This window comes from Elgaria multicarinata, chromosome 1, assembly GCF_023053635.1.
Source record: "Elgaria multicarinata webbii isolate HBS135686 ecotype San Diego chromosome 1, rElgMul1.1.pri, whole genome shotgun sequence".
Classification (NCBI taxonomy): Eukaryota; Metazoa; Chordata; class Lepidosauria; order Squamata; family Anguidae; genus Elgaria; species Elgaria multicarinata.
In genome coordinates, this window is record NC_086171.1 from 50,931,096 (window position 1) to 50,952,981 (window position 21,886).

Sequence of the window (21,886 nt, forward strand, 5' to 3'; positions counted from 1 at the left end):
TGATACGGAAACTGGTAAGAGCAGAGGAAGTATGAAAGGATAGTTGCCTGGAAATAGCAGCCCCTAAGTAATAGGCTACACACAGTGTTGATATAGCCAGGACAAAAGGAAATTAACAGTAAGGTTTCAGATGTGCAAGACATTCAGACCACATAAGTGGATGCAGCCTGCAGTTATGTCTCCAATCTTGGTTTTCAAAACGGTTGAGCTGAGGCAGTTCCCAGTCTCAACAGCTTCATGATACAGTACTGTACCCATTTTCTTATTAGCTTTTGAAGTCAGAAAAGAAAACAAAAAATATTAAAATGGAGCTCCGTTTGGTTTGAAATACATTCCTATCTATAACAAGGAAACAACAACGTTTGAAACAAAAGTAGCACTTTATGATGTGATCACTTCTATAGCCATTCAAAGGAAGCTTAAAGATTTATTTTAAATGTTTAAAATACATAATCAATTCTCATTCAATATTTGCTGAAACCATCTGATATTCTGTATTTCACTGAATTGTAAATACACTATATAGACGTCAATCTACACTTGTTAATACTAATATTTTGATTAGACAATTTTAAATAGCTGGATTATAAAAATGACCAAATGAACCTCTAATTCCCAGTATTTATTTAACATGTTTAATTCAGAAACCAAAGTAGATCAATTAAAACCTGCTTGGTTTTTTGTTATTGGCATTATTATTTTTTGCAACAATTTCTGTAGCTAATCTGTGTGGGAAAAACAGACATTGACAATAAAAATAGAAACAACAGAGCACTGATCATTTAGCAGCAGAACAGGCAGTATATAAATTATCTAAAATGTTCAAAATCTTGTGTTTCAGAAGGACAGGCACATAGAGGGATCGAAACATATTTGAGCTGCACTAAAAGTGTAGCTGCAAAGTGGTCTGAAAATCAGTTTCAAAAAGATTCTAACACTAAAAAGTCAATCCCTTACATGACTGGATTTTTTTGAATTACAGGCACATAAATACATTACTTTGCATTCACTCTCCCAGTTATGCTTGACGGTAAAGACAGCTCCTCCTCCCAACATTAGAAATACTCCATAGCAGCAGAAAACCACATTTTGTTCAGTGTTAAAGTGACATACCACCGTTATATACATAGTAAGATTTACATAAGGTGCAGTAACTAGAATAAAAGTATGGGTCAGAACCTTTTTAGAATTAAACATTTCAATTAATCTTGTAAAGAAAAAAAATAAAAGCTGGTCTGATTTTAAAAACAGGATGGTTAGAAAATCAGGAGTTAAACTAGTGTTAGGAAGCTTTATAAATGTGAAACCCACTGGAAAATTCCAAAATTTTTTGATACTACAGGCTGAATCCAGACACTGTTAGATGCTGAGCATTATTTCTAGCTTCAAAGTAAGAAGTGTCTGTTTCATCATTTGGTTGAGGTATGAAAGGCATGGTTTGATGATGCAGGTTATCCCAGTCCACACCGTGAAAAAGAGGGTGAATTTTCAGCTCTAGAATAAAAGTTAAAACAAACATTAATTAGATTTATTCCTGTGAATGCTGCACACGTTCGAGATATCCCAGCTTGTGATTCTGGGTGTTTCCACTGTATTTTATCTCTTGAACTAAGAAAAATTCTGAATTAATGAGACAATTAGTTTCAAGGTTAAAATCTAAAATAAAACCCAGTCTGAATAATGGTTGCTAACCCTCCCGTCCCCTTAGATTTGAAATATTTTAATAAAACATTCATAACGTTTCAAGAGGAGATTACAATGCTGGTTGTCTGCCTATGAAACATATTTCCCCTCCACGACCAGAGAGTTTGTGGACCTCACAGAGCAGATCTGCAAGCCACTCAGGGGAGATGAGAGCAATGGGGAAGTCATATTGCAAAATGGATGCCTACTCATTCAATGTTTGATTTAACCCTTAAGCAAACATTTTGCTTCTAGGCTTTGTATTTCAATCCTCCTCTTCCACATTGACTGGGTTCAGACCACGTCATAACCCATGAAGGGTTAAATAACCCATCACGGATTACTTAACCCATTGTGGGTTATCGTCTTCTAGTGGATTTTTTTTTAACCCACAGTGGCTTATCTTCCTGAAATTTAACCCACTGTGTGTTATTGTGTCACTTGTCGGGCACTATGGGTTAACTGGCTCACCCAGAGAGTCGCGCAGTAAGAGCGATTCAGATCACTGCTGGAAAACTCTAATAGAAACAGAGAAACACTGGCTTCACGACACAGCACTAATGTTAAAAAAAAGGAAGAAATGGTTCTTTTATTTCCCCTGAGCCAAACCGCTAAAGTGTGTAACTGTGCATTAGCGAATGGGCAAATCAGTGGCACCACAACATAGCATTAATGCACTATGTCAATACAGTTTTTTAAAAAGAAATAGTTCCTTTACTGCCCCCAGCCCAATCACTAAAGTGCAGAACTGCGGATGGTTTGGAGGAGGCTTCAGGTACCTCCTGACTAGGGAAGGCAGCCTGTGGTGTTGTAACAAGAAAGGGACAATAAAAGTAGATACTTACCCTTGAGTCCAGCTCGTTTATTACTCTCAATGGTTAAAAGAATATCTATGGCATTCTGAGCATTATCCGACAACTTCTCTTCACCTTCAGGCCATGGAATATCTAAAAGCACATACAAAATCGCTACGTCAATACTTTTACTAGATAAACAACCTTTGAACTCGGTTTTGACAAAATAGATAATTACCTCTTTTCAGAATATTCTGGAATACTTGCTGTGGCGTTTCATCATTGAATGGTGGAATGCCGGTTAAAAATTCAAAGAAGCAAACTCCAAGTGCCCACCAGTCTACTGCAGGACCTGAGGTGAAGACCACATAAATTAACACCTATTACATGTAGTTGTATTTCCAGGAATGAAAAAAGATACTGGGAAGGTAATACCTAAACACCTCTTATTTATGAAATTAATAAAGTAGAAATGGTTTTCTAAGCACCTTCTCCTTTCCCTGCTGCTATTCATCTCATGTTAATATTTACCTAAATGGCAGAAAGCAAGTCATGACTCCATCTCCAAAACACTGGGGCCATAGCTAGACCTAAGGTTTATCCCTGGATCGTCCAGGGGTCAAACCTGTTCATCTAGGTGACACACAGGGGATCCAGTGCTCAGGCAGGGGTGAACCCTGGATGATCCCAGGATAAACCTTAGGTCTAGCTGTGGCCTGGGTCTTCCAAACACCAATGGTGTTAGGAAAGCGAAAACCACCAGCAACGTCTGCTGAATTCCACGGGCTTTAGAGAGGAACCAATTACTTGATTCAGGGCCCCACATTCAAAACATAAAGGTTACACATTACGTTCTTAATCACCTGGTAATTACAGGGACCAAGGTAATTTTGTTTTTTTAAAAACCTGTGTGGGTGTTCTGTAGAAAGAGTCTCCAGCGAGGAGCTTGCAATCAACAACTTGAGTTCTCTATTGTACGAATATTGCAAGGAGTTCTTCCACTGACTTGCTCCTTGATAGTGTTCAGCTCAGGAAACACAATGTTGGTCAAACTAGGGCACTCAAGCACAAGCAGGCAAAGCTGTTGAAGCACCCCAACCCATTAATAAGCAGCATGCACCCTACTGCTGCTGCTGTGCTGCTAAAGCTCCAGCCAGCCCATCATGACGAGAACAAAGGAAGCGCTTGCTTGCACTGCAGATACAGTTACGTTTTCCTAGGTTTTAGAAGATTGGTTCAGACAAGGTTTCCTGTTCATGCAAGTGGGACCGGTCATCTCCAGGGCATGTGCTTCTGTGTACATATATTTTGGATGAATTGGGTGATCACAGCTTATCAGCCCACAGAAACTTCTGTAATTGCAGAAGTTGTTGCTTGCCAGTAATGCTTCAACTGGCGCACACATTACATCTGTATATCAATTGAGGGTGGTCAGGACCACTCTTGTGATTAAGAAACATGATATCCAAACCAACCCGGTCATTTCATTTCGATTCCACCCCACACGCATAGGCACTCTTCAAAAATAAATGTTTCATGTTATCTTGAAAACCTCCTCCAACAATTCAATTTGCCGTTTGGTTTGTAAAAAAAACCTACGTCCAGCAGTCAGTAAAGCAAGTAGCATCTCATAAGTTCAGAAGAACTTGGATTTTTTTACTCAAATGCATAAAAATGTCAAAGTCTAATAAGATCACATTTTTAGAAAGGGTTGAAAAGATACAGTATTTTCATATTTTATGAAGTTCTAGAACAGGAATAGCCAAATTTTCCAAGACAAATGTATTTTTTCTTTATTGCAATGCATAGTCCTTATATGTCCAAAACCCATATTACATAGAATTCCCCTCTACACACTTCTCCCTTTACAAATAGCTTCCCATGACTCCCTGCATCAAAACTTCTTGCTAGCTGTCCATCCTTAGGGTCTACCTTTTCTCCTTCCACCCATCAGTCCTGCTGCCCTGGTGGATCTGGGCAGTGTAGACCAATTGCTAGTTATCCCTGAATAGGCTGGGAGCTGCAGATAGCATATTAGCCACAGTATTCCCGCATCTGCTCTAATGCTTGCTAATTTTGCTGCTTAAGAAAATCGTTGCCTTATTTTATAGAAGTGATGATCAAAAGTTGGATTATAATTTGTGGAGTGATAGCTGCTTCCTGGCAGCAGCCAACATTAATTCCTTGGGTTGGATCTGGACTTAGTCACACTTTGAGTAGACCCACTGAAATCTATGTGTTAAGCTAGTCATGACTACCATAAGCACCATTGATTTAAATGGGTTACACTAAGTCTAGATCCAACCCTTATCCAGACAAAGAGTTCTAAGTGTATTGCAACAGTATTTTAACCTTTGCAGAATAGACCTACAAATTGCAATACGAAAGTGATAAAATGAATTGATGCTTCTGTTCCCCCTTTTTCTTTTAAAAAAGACTGGATCAACAGCTTTGGAATGCAAAAGAAAGCATTCTTCGGCAATGTCGCATTTATTGCGAAAATGCCCTGGAAAGGAAAACAATGCAATCGTAGATCCCCTGTAAGATGGGTCGTTTGAACAGCACCATGTTATCATAACAGTGTTATTCTTTAAGGTGCTACAATACTCTGATGTTTTTGCTGCAACAGACTAAAAAGACTACCTAAGAACATAAGGAGAGCCCTGCTGGATCAGACCAAGGATCCATCTAATTCAGCACTCTGTTCACATAGTGGCCAACCACCTGTTAACCAGGAACTCACAAGCAGGACACAGTGCAATAACATTGTCCCACCCATGTTCCCCAGCAACTGGTATATATAGGCTTACTGCCTCAGACACTGGAGGTAGCACATAGCCATCAGGAGCTGTTGATAGCCTTCTCCTCCAGGAATTTATCCATCCAACTTTTAAAGCTATCCAAATTGGTGGCCATCACTACACCTTGTGGTAGCGAATTCCATAGTTGAAATATGTGCTGTTTGAAGAAGTCCTTCCTTCTATCTGTCGTGAATTTCCCACCAATCAACTTCATGGGATGGGAGAGGGAGAAAAAGGTCTCCCTGTTCACATTCTCCACACCATTTATAACTTTGTACACCTCTATCATGTCTACCTCTCTAAAGGTACACAGAAAGAGAAATCCACATGCCTTGGTATATACTTCTAAACATTTGTCTTGGACTTTGTGATCTAATTATACTTTGTTCTGTAAAGTGCTATAGCAAACTTACCAGTATTCTGAACTCCTGTGTGTAAAAAAAAATCAGGTAAACATTTTGGTATGTCTATATAAAACTTTATCACATTGCATTCAATTATTAAATGTTGCTAATGGTTAACACAGAGCTTTGTCACAAATCCACCACCAAGTGGCAGTTTTCCAAATATAATGATCCAAATGTTCCTTCCTAAGGAACAGTTTATAAATTCTGCAAATCAAATGGTAATATTGTGGTCTACACCACTTCCAGCTGCAAATGGAACGTTTTGAAAGCACACATGTACACAAAAGCTATGTGCACACTGAAAAACACATCAGGGAGAAAGCAAATCTGAAGCCCTGATGTTCTAATTTGTTTACACGCAAAAAGTCTTTTCCCTTTCAGGAACATAGTCAGATATGATAGTCTACCTGCATTCTGAAGTGATGGAAGTCCAGGAAAAGCTAACAAACCAGGATTTCTGACCATGCTTTGATCTTGTGCTAAGTAGAATAAGAACCATAGTTCTCCCGAGTACATCCGTAACAAGAAACTGGTTTAGATAAAATTGGAAGTAGAGGCTTTCACTCTCTTCTCAAAGGAGGAAAGGGGATGCTTTCCAACTATTTAGATGGTTTAGATGGTGGAAGTGGCGAGAAAACAAAAACAGTGATTTGAATTTCAGCGACATACCACTAGGTAAGGCTAAAATGGCTAAATGTCACTTGTTTGAGATTTGGTTGCAAACCACATAGAGGTTTCCCCCCCATCATTACTCCAAATTTTAGCATTGATCAAAAATGGCCTACAGCCCCCTGAAGATGCCCACCCCTGGTTTAGATTACTTTCCAAACTGGGATGCTGTGTGTGTACAGGGAGCATTTAGTTATTTCTGCATTACTAGAAGAAGCCCTCTTATTAGCTCATCTTGATGAGCTTCATAGACTTGCCCCCCTGTTCCTTACAGAAACAAAACAAAACCAATCCCACATAATAACATTATTTATCTTGTAAACATTATTTATCTATGTAAACAATTTTCAAGAAGAAAAACCGAAGTGAATTTTTTGTAATACATATTTTGGTATAAAAATCACAATGAAAAATATAGTTAACTCCAAACATAGCACACATCCCGTTCCCCAAATCCTATTCCCTGCTACGGGAAACACCAAATTTATGGACATTTGAGAGAACAGTCTGTGAAGTAACAAAAACACAACAAAATAAAAGGAGGAAAAGGAAAACAGAGTTAACAATATATACATGAACTATTAAGATAACGTCAGTAATAAAAGTGCTCTCAGTTTAAACAGCTAGGATCTCATTGGAAGGCTGAGAAAATGTGTATAACCAATATGTAAAATTATCCCACAATTAGTTTGATTGCTTACCATGGGCCTTTAATAAGAGCAGCTCAGGTGCCAAGTAATCTGGGGTTCCTAAAATGCGTTCTCCCTCTACTCGGGCAGCCCCTCTTCGGACACTCTTTGGGGTCCTGTAGGGTGTATCAGCATTTCCCTGAGGGGTCTGATGTCAAAGAATAGATGTTAGATCAGACATAAATATCAAACAAGCTAGTAATTTATTGCTTCGGACTACATGTAAATTCAGATGCTGACATGCAGAGCTGAAAAGCTGATCTAGTCAACCCCAGCCCACAGATGCAGCACACTGTCTAGATCTAGCAGCCTCAACATTCACATGGCTCCGAAATGTTTTATTTATTTATTTATTTAGAATATTTATATACCGCTCCCCATTGAAAAATTTTGGAGCGGTGTACAAGGTAAAAATGAAAATAAAAACAGAATAAAACAGTTAAAACAAAATTTAAAAAGAAGCAAAAAACAACAACACAGAAATCCAAGGCTGCATGTTAAAGAAAGGCTTCTTGGAATAAAGATGTTTTCAGGAGGCGCCAAAAGGAGTACAAGGTTGGAGCCTGCCTGACCTCCAGAGGCAGGGAATTCCACAGGAGGGGCGCCACCACGCTGAAGGCTCTTCCCCTGGTAGATTCCAATCGGAGGATGGATCTATGTGGAACCACCAGGAGCAGGCCCTCGGATGACCTCAGTGACCGGGCAGGTTGGTAAGGGAGAAGGCGCTCTCTCAGGTATCCTGGTCCCAAGTTGTTTAGGGCTTTGTACACAAGTACAAGAACCTTAAATCTGGCCCGGTAGCGAATAGGCAGCCAGTGCAGTTCCCTCAGCAGAGGAGTTACATGCTGGAAAGGGGCAGCTCCAGACAACAGCCGAGCTGCAGCATTCTGCACTAGCTCCAGCTTCCGGAGCAGCTTCAAGGGCAGCCCCACAAAGAGCGCGTTGCAATAATCCAATCTTGAAGTTACCAATGCCTGTACCACCGTGGTCAAGCTATCCCTGTCCAGGAGAGGCTGTAGTTGGCGAACCAACCGAAGATGGTAAAAGGCACTCCGAGCCGTGGCGGCTACTTGAGCCTCCAACGACAGAAATGGGTCTAAGAGTACCCCCAAACTACGAACCTGTTCTTTCAGAGGCAGAGCAACCCCATCCAGAACAGGCAATGAGCCTGTCTCCTGGAACCACTCATGGTTCATTGCTATGACATAGAATAGTAGAGTTGGAAGGGGCCTATAAGGCCATCAAGTCCAACCCCCTGCTCAATGCAGGAATCCAAATTAAAGCATACCTGATAGGTGGCTGTCCAGCTGCATCTTGAAGGACTCTAATGTGGGAGAGCCCACAACCTCCCTAGGTCATTGGTTCCATTGTTGTACTGCTCTAATGTTGGACTAGAATGTTAGATAGGCCCTGGTTTAATCCAGCAGCCCTGCTGGATCAGACCAAAGGCCTATCTGGTCCAACATTCTGCTCATACAGCGGCCAACCGAAGTGCCCTTGGGAAGTCCACAAGCAGGCCATGAGTGCAACAGCACCCTCCCACTTTGTTCCATGAATTTGTCTAATCCCCTTTCAAAGCCATCCAGGTTGAAGGCCACCGTCACCTCATTCTGATCCAGATTTCTCAAGCCAAAAGCTTTTCTTGTCTCCAAGACATCTACATATTTCATTATGAAATGCCCCCAGTGAAGATTACTGTTTTAATTACATGTTTCCTTTTAAAAACAAATGTTATTAGTGTTATAAAACCCACACCTCTTGCTTTTCATGAGCAGCAGGTCTGAAAGGAGCAATAAGGCTTAGAGCTACTTCAGAATTGGGCGGTATAAAAATGCAATAAATAATACTACTACTACTAATAATAATGGTTATACTTCTGTGTAAGAAACTGCATACCATCAAATAGCTTATAACACTGAAAAGGGCCACAAGCTGTTCTTTCTCAGACACACTGTAGGACACAAAATAACGGGCTTCAGTTACAGGAAGGCAATTTTCAGGTAAACATCAGGGAAAATGTCCTAACAGTCAAAGCCAACTGCCTAGGGAGGTGGTCCTGGAGGAGAAGGCTATCAATGGCTACTAGTTTTGATGGCTATGTGCTGCCTATATACACCATTTGCTGGGGAACATGAGTGGGAGGGTGCTGTTGCACCTGTGTCCTGCTTGTGGGTTCCTAGTCAACAGCTGCTTGGCCACTGTGAACAGAGTGCTGGACTAGATGGACCCTTGGTCTGATCTAGCATGGCTCTTCTTATGTGGGCTCTTCATCACTCGAGTTATTCAAGCAGGGACCGGACCACCATCTGACAGGGAAACTTTAACCTGGAATCCTGCATTGAGCAGGGGGTTGGACTCAATGGCTTAAAATGGCCTTTTCCAACTTTATGATTCTATGATATAGAAAAAGTACACATGTATTTATTAGGCTTTCTTTATATACTGCACGAACTCACTGTTAATTGGCATTTGACAGTGTACATCTGGGATATATGCAGCTTCCCATGCAGAAATGATGCCCATGTAGGAAATGTCTTTTAGGGCCCTTAGATGCTACTTTGGAATGTTCCATGTGCCCCTTTAGTACCAACCTGATATACTCTATAGGGAGTCCCCTTTTGCGCAGGTGTAATAGTCATCGGATAAGAGCCACTACAAGCAGAGATATCCATGCCTTCTACAGACAGCATGCTAATTCTTGAAGGCTCAGACATATTCGACGTATTGATTTGACTGTTGTAACTCCGAAAGGCAACCACATTTTTCTTTAACTGGTTCAGCGTTTTCAACATCTCCATTGCTGAAGAAGAATGGATGTCAGCGTGTGCTTCAGTTACACTTTTCAAACTCTTGTCCCGATCATGATGCACTGGTTTGCTCTCCTGGACAGCAAGCATCTCCTCACCTTTCGGCAAGGCGCATGGGCAGGAAGGCGATGTTGCTGACATGGCCTCTGGTTTTAGTTCCTCAAAGGTGAGATCTTTAATGCTCCCATCTAAACTGGAAAAGTGCTTTTCTATTTGACTCCCTGCAGCGGACACTTCTGGCAGGGATAGATCAGAGTCCACGCTCATGCTTGCTAAAGGCCTTTCATCATCAATACATAAGAAACTGGCGTTTGTGTGCTCTTTTTTCCCATCCTTTTCACAATCCGCATCTAGGTCGTGCATAAGGTTCTTTGCTATTAAGGAAGTAGCTGGTTTGCTACCCCTGTTTTGTTCAGTGCAACTGCAGTCTTTTGCTGGACCTTCATTTGTGCAGGTCTCTTGCAGGCATCCATCAAGTTTTAAGCGACAGATTTCGGTTGTTAAACCAGTGCTTTGTTTTTCTGGAATCTCAATGATTTGACAGCCACGTTTGTATTCTGCATTCGTTTTTTTAACAGGGATAAGTGCTTGAGAAGGGCTGGTGTCAACTAATTCAAAGCACCTTTTGACACCTGGCACCGCCAACATCGCCTCCTCTTTCCTTTCTTTCACAAGATTGCCCAAACCCAAAGGGGATAGGTGGCAATTAGAGGATTTTGCGGCCTCCTTTGCCAGAGCAGTGTTTTCTGCAGAGAACTTTTCGTCCCATTCTTTATATCCTGAAAGACATTTTCGGACCAGGTCTTTCATATCACAACTCCTTACAGAAGTGTCACATAGGTTAAAGTGCTCAGTCTTTCCATCAAGCCTGCTCCCGGAATCATTGCTGCTAATAGGAGATATGGTAGACTCCAGCGCCTTTCTCTTTAACCCTTTAGTGCCACTGATGAGCAGCACACCTGTATTTTCAGGCTTCTCTGCTGCATCCGCTTTGCCTGCGGCAGAGAGAAGGAGGTCTTCCGCTTCCTGTAAATGAAATACTTCAAGCGTTTATGAAAACGTTTAAACAAATTAATAAATCGTATGCACTTATTACATTCCTTCTAACCCACCTTTCAGTCCAACCCTTTCCCTGCCTCCACAGAAAATATTTTAAACCACAACAGGATAAAACACAAAATCACACATTAAAAGAACAGCAACCTAAAATCAATTCCCCCCCCCCGCCCCAACCCAGATGCTTTCTGAAAGAGCCAGGTCTTTGCTTCTCAACAAAATGTAAGCAAAAGACAAAGAACGGATGCCCCAGAAGGTTTATATGGAAAGAGATAGTCTTTAGTCATGGTGGTTTCCAGAGCCAGACATAAAATCATATCAACAGTTGAGATAAACAATTCGGACCTTGCATAATTATCCTTCTTGAGGGTTAATTTTTAAAGCCTTTGAAATGTTGCACAAACCACTCATTTAAAAAAATGTCAGAGGAAGCAACAGAATCAGAAAGAAAAGAAGCCGTCCTCACCTGTGTGTCTTTCTCCCACCTGGGGCTGCTGCAGCACTCTGATTCTGTGCTGGACAACTGGGTGCGGGAATGGCTGCTGGCACTAGAAATCCCATACCTTCTCCTGGACTGAAGCAGAGTTGGCGTCAGACTCCTCACAGGCTTTCCGGGTGTCACAGCTGAAGAATTGGTGCCTTCAGGAAGAACGGGTCATTTTTTGAAAATTGAGACTCATAAAGTTTAGTAGTCAATTTAGAGCAAATGTCATCAATGGCACTGTGGAAATTAGGGAAGATCAAGTGAAACGTGTAACTTGTCAACATGTCTTTTCTGACTAATTCTCTCTCTCTCTCTCTCATTATTTCAGAGGAGTTCTTGTTATTTTTTACTGCAGCATGTTATACGAATAATACAATAAATTACAATGCTATCCTATAAGTAATAACAAAGAAAAACAAGTAAAATATATATCAAGTACTATAAATAAACTCAAATTATTTATAGGGAAAAGACAGAAAGAGGAAAGGAGGACAAGCAAATGCATTCCCTCTCTTCTGCACAGCAACCTGTTTTGGCCTTATTCAAGGGGCCAACGGGTTTTTGTTGCACACATGTGTGCAGTATGTAGTTCTGCCCCTAAGTAGTAGTTTGAACTTGAGTTTCTCCTGTTGAAGTACAACACTTCACTGCTACCTCTCATTGGCCCAGTTCGTACAAAACAACTAATTATGAGTTAAACAGCCCGTAGTTAATTGGGGCAGTGCCAGAGTGAGCAAATGCAGTGCCTTCTGCCTGCTTGCCACTTCCACTTTGCATCACCTTTCATAAATAACCCATAGGTTGTTTGATAAGTCACATGAATCTGGAACTCTGGCTTGTTGAAGGACGAACAACCCAGGAATCCATGGCTTGTTCTTAAGTTAAAACTTTGGGTTGTTTGTCCCTCAGCAACCCAGAGTTCCAGGTTCACATGTTGCATCAAACAACCCATGACCGGGTTGTAACTTAGTTGTTGATAAGTACAAGTGCATAGCAGAAGTGGTACATGCATGGGAGATACTTCGTTCACTCCAGCCTGGCCCTGCTAATTCATGGATTAAACCATTACATGTGAACCAAGTCATTAGCTCCGAGAAAAACGTTTCAGTTAAAGGAAAAAAGCAGTCTAATACATAGATAACATAAAAGAGGAAAGAAAAGAAAAGAAACCAAGGCAGGTAAAGGAAAGCAAAGCCCATTAGTCTATACTGTAAGTAAAACTGCATTAGCTTCACAAGGCTTTGGTTTTGTAGGTTTATGTAAGAACAGTGAGCCAGGACTGCAAGGTTGAGATACACTATTGGGTCACACTCACAACTAACGGTGCATCCAGATGGGAGACCTCCTAGTGCTCACAATCAAAAGGGATTGTGCTGTTATTTTGTCTTTTCTTCTTTAACAGATTTTTTCTCCTGATAAGAAATCTATAAATTACAGATGACATTGTCTGTACCCCCTGTAAAATGCCATTAATAAGGCAGTGTGATTGCACAATAAAAGCCACATTTGGAAGCAACCTATGATGGATCTCTCATGAATGTTTCCACCAATATTTAGCATTTTAAGAGGAAGACATAAAGAAGGTAACTATTAGTAAAAAAAAAATGAAAAACAGGCCCCATGTTGCAGGTTAAGTTAAAGACAGGTCCTGGGTCTCAAATTTTTAAAGCCTACTTTGGTAAAACAATATGAATTGTAATTCTGCTTCTCTTGGTTTTTCTTATTTAACTTAGATTTATACCCTGGCTCTCAAAAAACTTTCCAGGACAGCTTAACAATATGTCATCACCATAAAAAATAGCACCACACACAGCTCAAAATGGCAGACAAAAAGCAGATGAAATAAATCAGAAATTAAATGTTCACAAGAATAAGACCCCAGACCTAAAACAAGATCATGGTGGGCACAGATCATGCCTTACTGTGGTGAGCATTCAACAAATGGGATGCCACAACCAAGGAGACCCTTTCCCCAAGAACATCTGATGAACAGGCCCTTGCAAACACGATCTCTGTATACAGGCCGGAGCCTTTTACCGGTTGAAACTGCCCTTTGGATTAACTGGCCATATTCAGGTCCATTCACTAAGTGCTCTATGGCTTGGTAAATTTGATACGCCCACTGCAAGAAGCGGTTGGTTTTAAGGGGACCTACTTCCTTGGCGACTTCTTCCTTCCTAGCTGTGACCCTTTTCTTCTCACTATGGTTTTTCCCACCGAGAGCCAGTCATAGTGGTGATCCTGTCTGGGTCCAGATCAGGAGGGTCAAGGCTACCATCTCCGTCATCCCATTCTGAGTGGAAGGAGCAATAGCTGTAGCACCCCAAACTGACCCCCAAATTTCAGAGACAAACACAGGCTCATGTAAAGATATGCCATCCCTCTGGGTTTTTTATACTTACATGCTCTCAGTAGCTTACTCGATGTAGAAGGGTACTCTTTGTGACTTACAGAAAGGGGGGAAACAAATCCTCCAGAAAGCTGAGATGTATCTGCACAAATAAGGCTTGGACTAGGCGTGTACACCTTCCCTCCAACTGGGGTATACTGTCAAAATTAAGAGAGGTGATTTTGTATTTGGTTATACATTACAGCAGTTTATGACTTCGGATCCCAACATCACCTGAAATAATGGATCGCCTAATTCTCCAATAGACCAAGAACCTCCTCAAGGAACACAGTAGAATTGGGAAACTGTAAGTCAAGAACATGCTTTGCACACAAACAGTCCTAGGGACAATCTCTGGCGTCCCCAGGTAGGGCTGGGAACGACTCCTGTACGAAAGGCGGGAGAGCTGCTGCCAGTCAGTGCAGACAATAGTAAAGGTTGATAGACCAACGGTCTGGTTTCGTATAAGGCAATTTCCTATGTTCTAATCAGGTGGCACACAGCACATTATTCTGAATACTTACAAAACCAAAGGAGCTGATAAGAGACAACACTTGTCCAGGAGTGCGTGAATAGTCTTGCTTAGGTTTCAACATGGATGGTGTAGTGAGGATGTCTATCATATTTAGTTCTGAGAAAAGTTTAAGAACATTAGATTCTACATCATCATTTTATGTTTTAGACTGCAATGAAAGGAAATAATTCATTGTAATGGCAGTTTTTCTGGGTTTGCCACATGCCTAATAATTACAGCAGCAATGGCAGCAGAAACAGAAAGCTGGGAAGAGGCTTCAACATGTTGTCAACTCTCCCCCAATCTCTCTCGGCCACCCCAACACCAAGGGATGAGTTGATTGTGTTTTATTGAATTGTCAGAAGTTGTTGTAAGCCAGCCCGGGGATCATTTGATCAAACGGTGGAGTATAAATCTTAAACAGCTAAATGATGTGCTATATACACACACCAGTAGAGGTCAGGGCAAGCTCAAATACTGCTTCGCTCAAATTTCATAAGTCTGAGTATAGTAAAACAAATGACAGCTCCACACATTTGCTTTGTTTACAAGGACAGTCTGGACCTTCTCCAAATATTCAGTCAAATATGACAGAATTTAAATATGTTCAACGGGCTGCTTTTGGATATAGTTGGAAACAATTCTTGTATTGAATTGCTGCTGATTGCGTCTGCCAAAACCAGCCACTTCACACTTTATGGCCAGAGTCAAAAGAACTTTAGTCACATCAAAACTTCGCGAATGTTTTTTTACTTCCCCCCCCCCTTTGAACTGCAGCCCTCCACCCTAACTACTTTAAAAAGTAACCTTCGTTTCAAAGGTACTTTGTCAGATAGATGCTGTTGGAGAAATATAAGCCCAAAGGTCTGTTAGACATGCTGAACAAGGGCATATCTAGGAAAGGTCAGGATTGCTATTGAGGATGAAAAAATGTCATCTTGAACCAGTTTTAAGATGTTCTATAGGAAAAGCACCAGAATCACTTCACTGGCTGCCATCTTGCAAATATTTCCACAAGTTAAACATTTTGACTTGTCCACATGCCCACAAATGCTTAACTTGTTTACTCAAAAGTCCCATTGCATTCAAGAGATCTCACTCCCTAGTAAATATGTTTAGGATTGCAATTCTTGAACAAACTTTTCCAGTTTGTAAAAGTCTCTTTGGCTGGTCACTGAGAGTGATTCTTTACTTGCCACGGGCAATAAGGCAAATGGCTATTCACAAACCTTAGTATGCATACTTGTTAACAATGAAATTCACAGGGTAGTATCCAATTTTAATCCTAGGTAGAGTAAACCAGTTGAAATGAATAGGACTTAAGTTACTTGTGACTAATGTAAGTCTCCATCATTTCAATGGGTCTACTCTGTGTAGGACTCTGGATACTATTCATACTTCCTGGAACATTATTCCAATATATTGTGGAAAGACACACTTCTAAAAGGTGTGTACAAACAGTTTATATTTGCAAATCTTTAACACTAAATATTAACATATATTTGGAAATAACTCTCGTATGTATAGATACGTATATACGTCTTACCTCTGTTCAGAGTAACTCTTGACAGTCCAAAGTCTGTCAGCTTAATGTGCCCCTCGTTAGATATCAGCATATTGTCTGGCTTTAGGTCTCTGCAGTTATAAAGAAACGTATATACAGCTTATTGGAAAACAGGAGTACCCATTTATAGACAACAATCTCCGCTCCAGGTTTCATACTATATAATAATTATTCATCAAGAGTGTTTATCAGCTTCAGCTGATACGCCAGCTATGCTCCTTCCTAGAGTTAGAAGACCTAAAGACAGTAGTACATGCGCTGGTAACTTTGAGGTTCGACTTCTGCAATGCGCTGTACGTAGGGCTACCTTTGTACCTAGTCCGGAAACTTCAACTAGTTCAAATTATGGCACCTAGGTTGTATATCTACACCAACTTTAAAATCACTTCACTGGCTGCCAATTAGTTTCCGGGTGAAGTATAAAGTGTTGGTTGTTACCTTTAAAGCCCTACATGATTTGGATTCAGGTTACCTGCGGGATCACCTTCTCCCGTACAATCTGCCCGGCAAACTTAGGTCCCCTGGGGAGAATTTACTCCAGTCAGCCACAACTAGGCTGACAACTGTTACCCAAAGGACCTTTTCTTCTGCCACCACCAGACTGTGGAATGGCCTGATGGAGGAGATTCGTCGGCTTAATACTCTGAGTTTACGAAAGCCATAAAGACTAGTCTCTTCCGGCAGGCCTACCCAGATGAATTTTAAACCTAAGAATTTAAGATGTTGTGATTGTTATTTTAATATTGTATCGTTTTTATATGCTCTTTTAACCAGTTTTATGTATTGTATTGCTGTATTTAATGTTGTTCCCCGCCTTGATCCAGAGGGAGAGGCGGGTAAGAAAATTATTAATAATTATTATTATTATATCTGTGTTGCTCAGTAGTTCTACAAACTAAATAACTATGATAAACAATTAAGTGGGCCTGTCTTGTCTACTAGACACGCATTCAAATGACAGAAATCCCTTTGCTACAGAGTAAGGGGAACTTTTTGTCCTGTGTTGGTAACATTGTTGCAGTTCTGTATGCGAAAATATAATCTTAACAAATGCTCTTAAAATGCATTCCCCCCCCCCTTTACAATGTAACTTTGTAGTTGAGACTGAACCATAGTTCTTGCTCAACTTTCTCTTCATCCCCAGGAAGGAGTTAAGGATAAAAATCTACTTTGGTTGTTAAATCAACTGTTTTATTGAGCGTAATATGGCTGCTCAGCTGGAAAGGCTTCAGCCTGCAGTGGGATGGGTGACTGCATGTGGATGTTGTCTGCCATGGATTATTCACAGAGTTTATTCAGTTAAGATGCCCCAAAAAAAGTCACATAGGATTATTTTCTCTTTGAAGAGGTTTTGCCTTTGTGTTTAAATAGCTTTCCAGAAAATAAGTCACCACCAGGACTATAAGGTTTAATACATCACAACCAATCATGGGTGACAAGCCATCATGTCACGTGAACCCAGACTGATTCCCACAGGATGGCTTGCGTGTAGGCAACAAGCCACCCTAATAACCCATGGCTTCTTCTAGGGGTTGTTCAACCCAAGGTGGGTTGGCATGTCATCCAAACCCAGCAATGCAACCCATCATGGGTTGCAGGCATGAGTAAGTGAGCCACGAGAAAGAGTGGCAAAAAAAACCCTTTGGTCATGTTCAGAAATATCCCCCTTTTCCCCATTCACACTAACCACAGCTATCTTTGAGAGTTCAGTGGCAGTTCTGGCAGTGTGGGGTGGGGACCCGAGATAAGATGGGTTCTGCCACAAAGTCCTCCGAGATACCTACTGGAGCTGGCAGAAGGGCCGGGTAGAAAGAAGAAAACAACCCACAGTGGTGCCAATTCGACCAGCGTTTGAGTCCTTGAGGAGCTGTGGTGAACTGCCCAGGGGGTCAACTGGGCTGATACTGAAAATGATATGGAGGTAGGTTAGGAAGAATCAGTTCCATCCCGTTCAGATTGCCTGCCACCCCCTGGGCTAAACTTGAAGTGTTGGATTCTGAGCAGGATGGGATGGGATGAGATGCAGCAGCAATAAATACTCCATAAACTGATATTACCTGTGGATTATCCCATGTCGGTGAAGGTAATCAAGAGCCAGCGCTACTTCAGAAATATACTTTATTGCCACTTCTTCATCAAAATAACCATATATGTGAAGAAGAGATTTAACATCTCCACCAATGAGATACTCCATTACCTGCCAAGGGAAGTTGGAGTTAAACTATATTTGAAAGAAAACAAAAACATTTTCTAAAACTGTTTAGATGCATATTTTGGGAGCTGGCTTAAGGCGCTGTAAACTGTTTACTCACCAAGTAGACATTGTTGGCAGACTGAAGTGAGTAGTATAAGTGCACAATGAAAGGACTTTTACTGAGAGCCAGGGCATCTCTCTCCGCCTGCACCTGATGGACCATATTCTTATTGATCAGATCAGCTTTTTTTACTACCTGTAAAGCAATGAACACATAGGTTGATACATGGAGAAGTCATTTTCTCCCGTTATTTTAAAAGGTACACATGCAAATCACCACTAAAGAAAAATAAATGAGATACTTAAAGTAATTTTCTTCTGCTATTGGTTTGTAAACTTTTAATAGGAAGGTCCCTTACAGAATATTATCTGTGTTTAATTCTGCCAACTAATGTGCAAGCAAAATCCCATGATACCTGGCTTCCAACACTCACCACTAGTGTGATAACCCAACCAATTTGGTCCCCCTAACCTGATCAATCAATTGGACATTCCTGAGAAATTCTCTTTTAGCTTGTTCACTAGAATGCATGTCTCAAAGGCACACCTGGTCTCATGAATTCCTGCATTTCAGCATGATAGTTTAACTAAGATTGCTCTTAACCCAATTTCTGGGTTAAGAATCCACCTTTCTAAAACAACCCTATCTTGGTATGTGTTTATTAACCTGGCAATTTTCCAGAGTTTGCTGAGAAAACTACTATGGAATCTTTATATCAAAGTTATTAGCTGATTTAATAATAATAATAATAATAATAATGAAGAAGAATTAAAGGGTGATAGTAACTGGTCATGTTCTCAAGTCTTCTCGGCACTCTTGCAATCACTTGAGTTATCTCTCAAAAACTGTTGTCACAGGGTTAGACCCAGACTTAGCAACCCATACTATGCCTAGCCATGCAAATTGATCTTTAGCTGCTCTGATATCATCACAAAGTTTGCCAGTTTAGCCTTGACCAAAGTTATACTTAACAAACTTGGGAACTTGGAATCTGGATTGAGAGGGCCAAACATCTACAAAGGGGCAGGGGGGAGCCTGCCTGATGTGCAGTGGAGAAGTAGAAGGGAGTTGTTTATCAATTTCCCCACCTGCCACCATTGTATGCGACTCACACCACTCTGCCAGACAGGGTTCTCAATGCTGCATGAAGCAGCTGGGAGAGGGGATGATAGGAACAAGCATCAGTGCAGGGAAGGTTAAACACCCTCCTGCTCCACATGTCTAAATGGTCCCTTCATCCAAAATGCTTCGCAGCTGTTCAGGGCAATCTGGATCTGCTGCCAAATACCTTTAAGCAACCCAAGGGAAACTGAATCTAATATTCAGTGCTCTATTTTTAACAAGAACCAGAGATTTTGATGGGTGCTCCTGAGCTATAACCTCATGCACCCCCAATGTAGTGCAACCAACCATCATGCATTTTTTCCCTAAAAGCAGCAAATTTACATCCTATGTAGAGATGTAAAACTTCCAGAAATTTTGAAGCCATGGGGAAAAAAACCATTTCCACCCCCCCCACCCCCCCCCGGGGGTTTTCAGGAAAAAACTGAAATTTTCAGAAAAATTGAAATAATGCAATATTAGCTCTTTTTACAGATTGAAAGTCACTTTGTTACTTTAGGAACATAAAAAGTAATTAAATTCAAGTTGGCTTGGCATAAAATTATTATACTTGGTATATTAAAAGTACAGTGTATTCAAACAATTATTACAAATTGAATTTACTTTTTAATTTTTGTAAGAAATGGAGCTACAAGCTCCTGAACTGTTAGGAACCTCTTTGGTTTTGCCAGTTTATGAGAAGCAGGCAAAAAATAATTTTAAAAAACAACAGAGGAAACCATCAACATTAGTAACAAAGAAAATTATTTATGTCTCTGCATGTCCTCCATAGTGTCAAGTAGACATAAAGCACCCATTCTCATAAAAAGAAGGGGAGACCAACATTCAATGAAAATGCATGAAATTTAATCACTCATTTTCTGACCTATAGCTATCACTATCAATTTCAGTCTCTGCTTCAATGGCAGTGCCCCCTAGAAGCAGAAATGCATCTTGCTCTTGCATTTGAGAGTTGTAGTTTGCAACCTAGGACTTGCTTGTCCTCAGTGCGCAGAAATTGTAATAATCTAATACTGTACATAGTTTTTAGAAATCATTTGGAGAAGTAAACATTTGAACAACTTGTCTTAAACATTTTATTCATCATGCTAAAATAAAACATCCCAGAATCCATCCCCCCCCCTTTTTTAAATTTGTCAGAAAACCCCCCAAAAAGGCTTCGGGGACGGGGGACGATGACAATGACATTTTTCCCCAGAATTTTTCTGGTTTTTTCCCGGACCTTCACATCTCTAATCCTATGAGAATACATATTGATCATTTTCAGATATCAGGGCACATGCATGCACATCTGATTGAGCACGGTATAACACAGTTGTGTTAAGAATTTTGTATTTTTTCATGTATGCACAGCCAATTTAATATCTGACCATGGTATAACAAACAGTGGATGACTCATAAAACACCACGACAGCTTTAAACAATAACACAATTGTAATTATCAGAAGTTTTGGACATATTTCAGTATATCCTTACAAGTGCATGCTCATTCAAACCTATTCGGATGTTTTTTATGAGTTTGTTTACATCATGTTATACTAGTCATTGTGTATTAGACTAAGCTCAAATACTAATATTGCAATCAGCTGCACATGCGCACACATGCACAAAATCACATGCCTCAAAACCTGAGAACGATCACTACGCATTCCTCCATATATCAGGTGAAGTTGGTGCTTTTATGAAAAAGTGCGTGATCCTTCCGAACACCCTCCTCCCACCTACCCTAAACGTGCCCAACACAGAACGATCCCCCACCCCCTGTTCTATGCGCACAGTGGTGCCTACTCTGAGGTTGATGACTATGGCCTGGATCCAGGTTTAATTATACTTAAAGTAGACCCATTGAAATCAGTGGGACTTCCGTGAGGCAGGCTTAACTAAGTCTGAATGCAGCCCAATGTATTGATTTGTAGTCGATTTCGCTTTCACTTTGTTTTGTTTTTAAACTTGACTTATTTCTTCGGTTGCCATTTAGTTGTTGTTTTAGTGGGTTTATTCGTGTGCGTTTTCTAATTTACTGTTAACCTCTCCGAGTTTTAGGGACGGCGGGAGCTCAGGGCAGTTAAGCCAGGCAGTGCCCTCCCTCCGGGCAGCCTCACCCGCGGGCCGCTCACCTTGACGGCGTAGAGTTTCCCCCTTTTGCGGGCCAGGTAGACCTTCCCGAAGGCTCCGCGGCTGATGGGCTTCACGATGGCGAAGTCTTCGATGGAAGGCGCCCGGGGCACCGCGATGCGCCGCACCAGCGAGGCGTCTCTCTCCTCCGGCCTCGCACCCGGGCTCTCCTGAGGAGACGCCGCCGGCTCCATCGCCTCGTCTCCGCGGCCAAGGCCGAGCGCCCACCACTCCACCGTTCCTTTTCCCGTAGGCCCAGCAGCCGCTTCGCCCCGCGACAATTCAAAGCTAAGCTCCGCCCACCGGGTTCGCCTGACGTCGCACGTCAACTGAAAGGAACGCCTGACGTCTGTGTCGCCAGCCGACGTCTAAAGATAATTTTGAGTTACGCACGTCCTCTAGTCCTCATTAACACCTCAGGTTTCACTTGCTATTTTTTCTCCCCGCTCTTACGGCCACGAAAGAAAACTAGAATTTATTTATTTTATTTTTTACCAAGTTTTGTTTTCTCTAGAGCGATTCCTCTCTGGCATCCAA

General features: G+C 41.2%; 1 protein-coding gene across 1 annotated transcript; it reads right to left on the bottom strand.

Moving 5' to 3' along the window:
* Positions 1–533: 533 nt before the first annotated feature.
* On the bottom strand, positions 534–21,446 carry MASTL (microtubule associated serine/threonine kinase like). The gene is made up of 12 exons (XM_063127987.1): positions 21,352–21,446; positions 18,170–18,307; positions 17,915–18,054; positions 15,840–15,928; positions 14,304–14,410; positions 13,793–13,937; positions 11,373–11,545; positions 9,635–10,876; positions 7,056–7,191; positions 2,716–2,829; positions 2,529–2,630; positions 534–1,494 (listed from the first exon to the last, which is right to left on the bottom strand). Exons 2-12 carry the CDS (start codon positions 18,272–18,274, stop codon positions 1,337–1,339), a joined length of 2,511 nt encoding a protein of 836 aa, XP_062984057.1. The 5' UTR covers positions 18,275–18,307; positions 21,352–21,446; the 3' UTR covers positions 534–1,336.
* Between the last annotated feature and the right edge of the window lie 440 nt (positions 21,447–21,886).

What these genes read in the sequence shown, in the direction of transcription:
- MASTL (XM_063127987.1), bottom strand. Translation starts at nt 18,274, where the DNA reads ATGGTCCATCAGGTGCAGGCGGAGAGAGATGCCCTGGCTCTCAGTAAA. An exon ending in GGTGGGAGAAAGACACACAG is followed by an intron (nt 10,877 to 11,372) that starts GTGAGGACGGCT and finishes TTTCATTTACAG; the next exon opens with GAAGCGGAAGACCTCCTTCT. An exon ending in TAAACGAGCTGGACTCAAGG is followed by an intron (nt 1,495 to 2,528) that starts GTAAGTATCTAC and finishes CTTTTATTCTAG; the next exon opens with AGCTGAAAATTCACCCTCTT.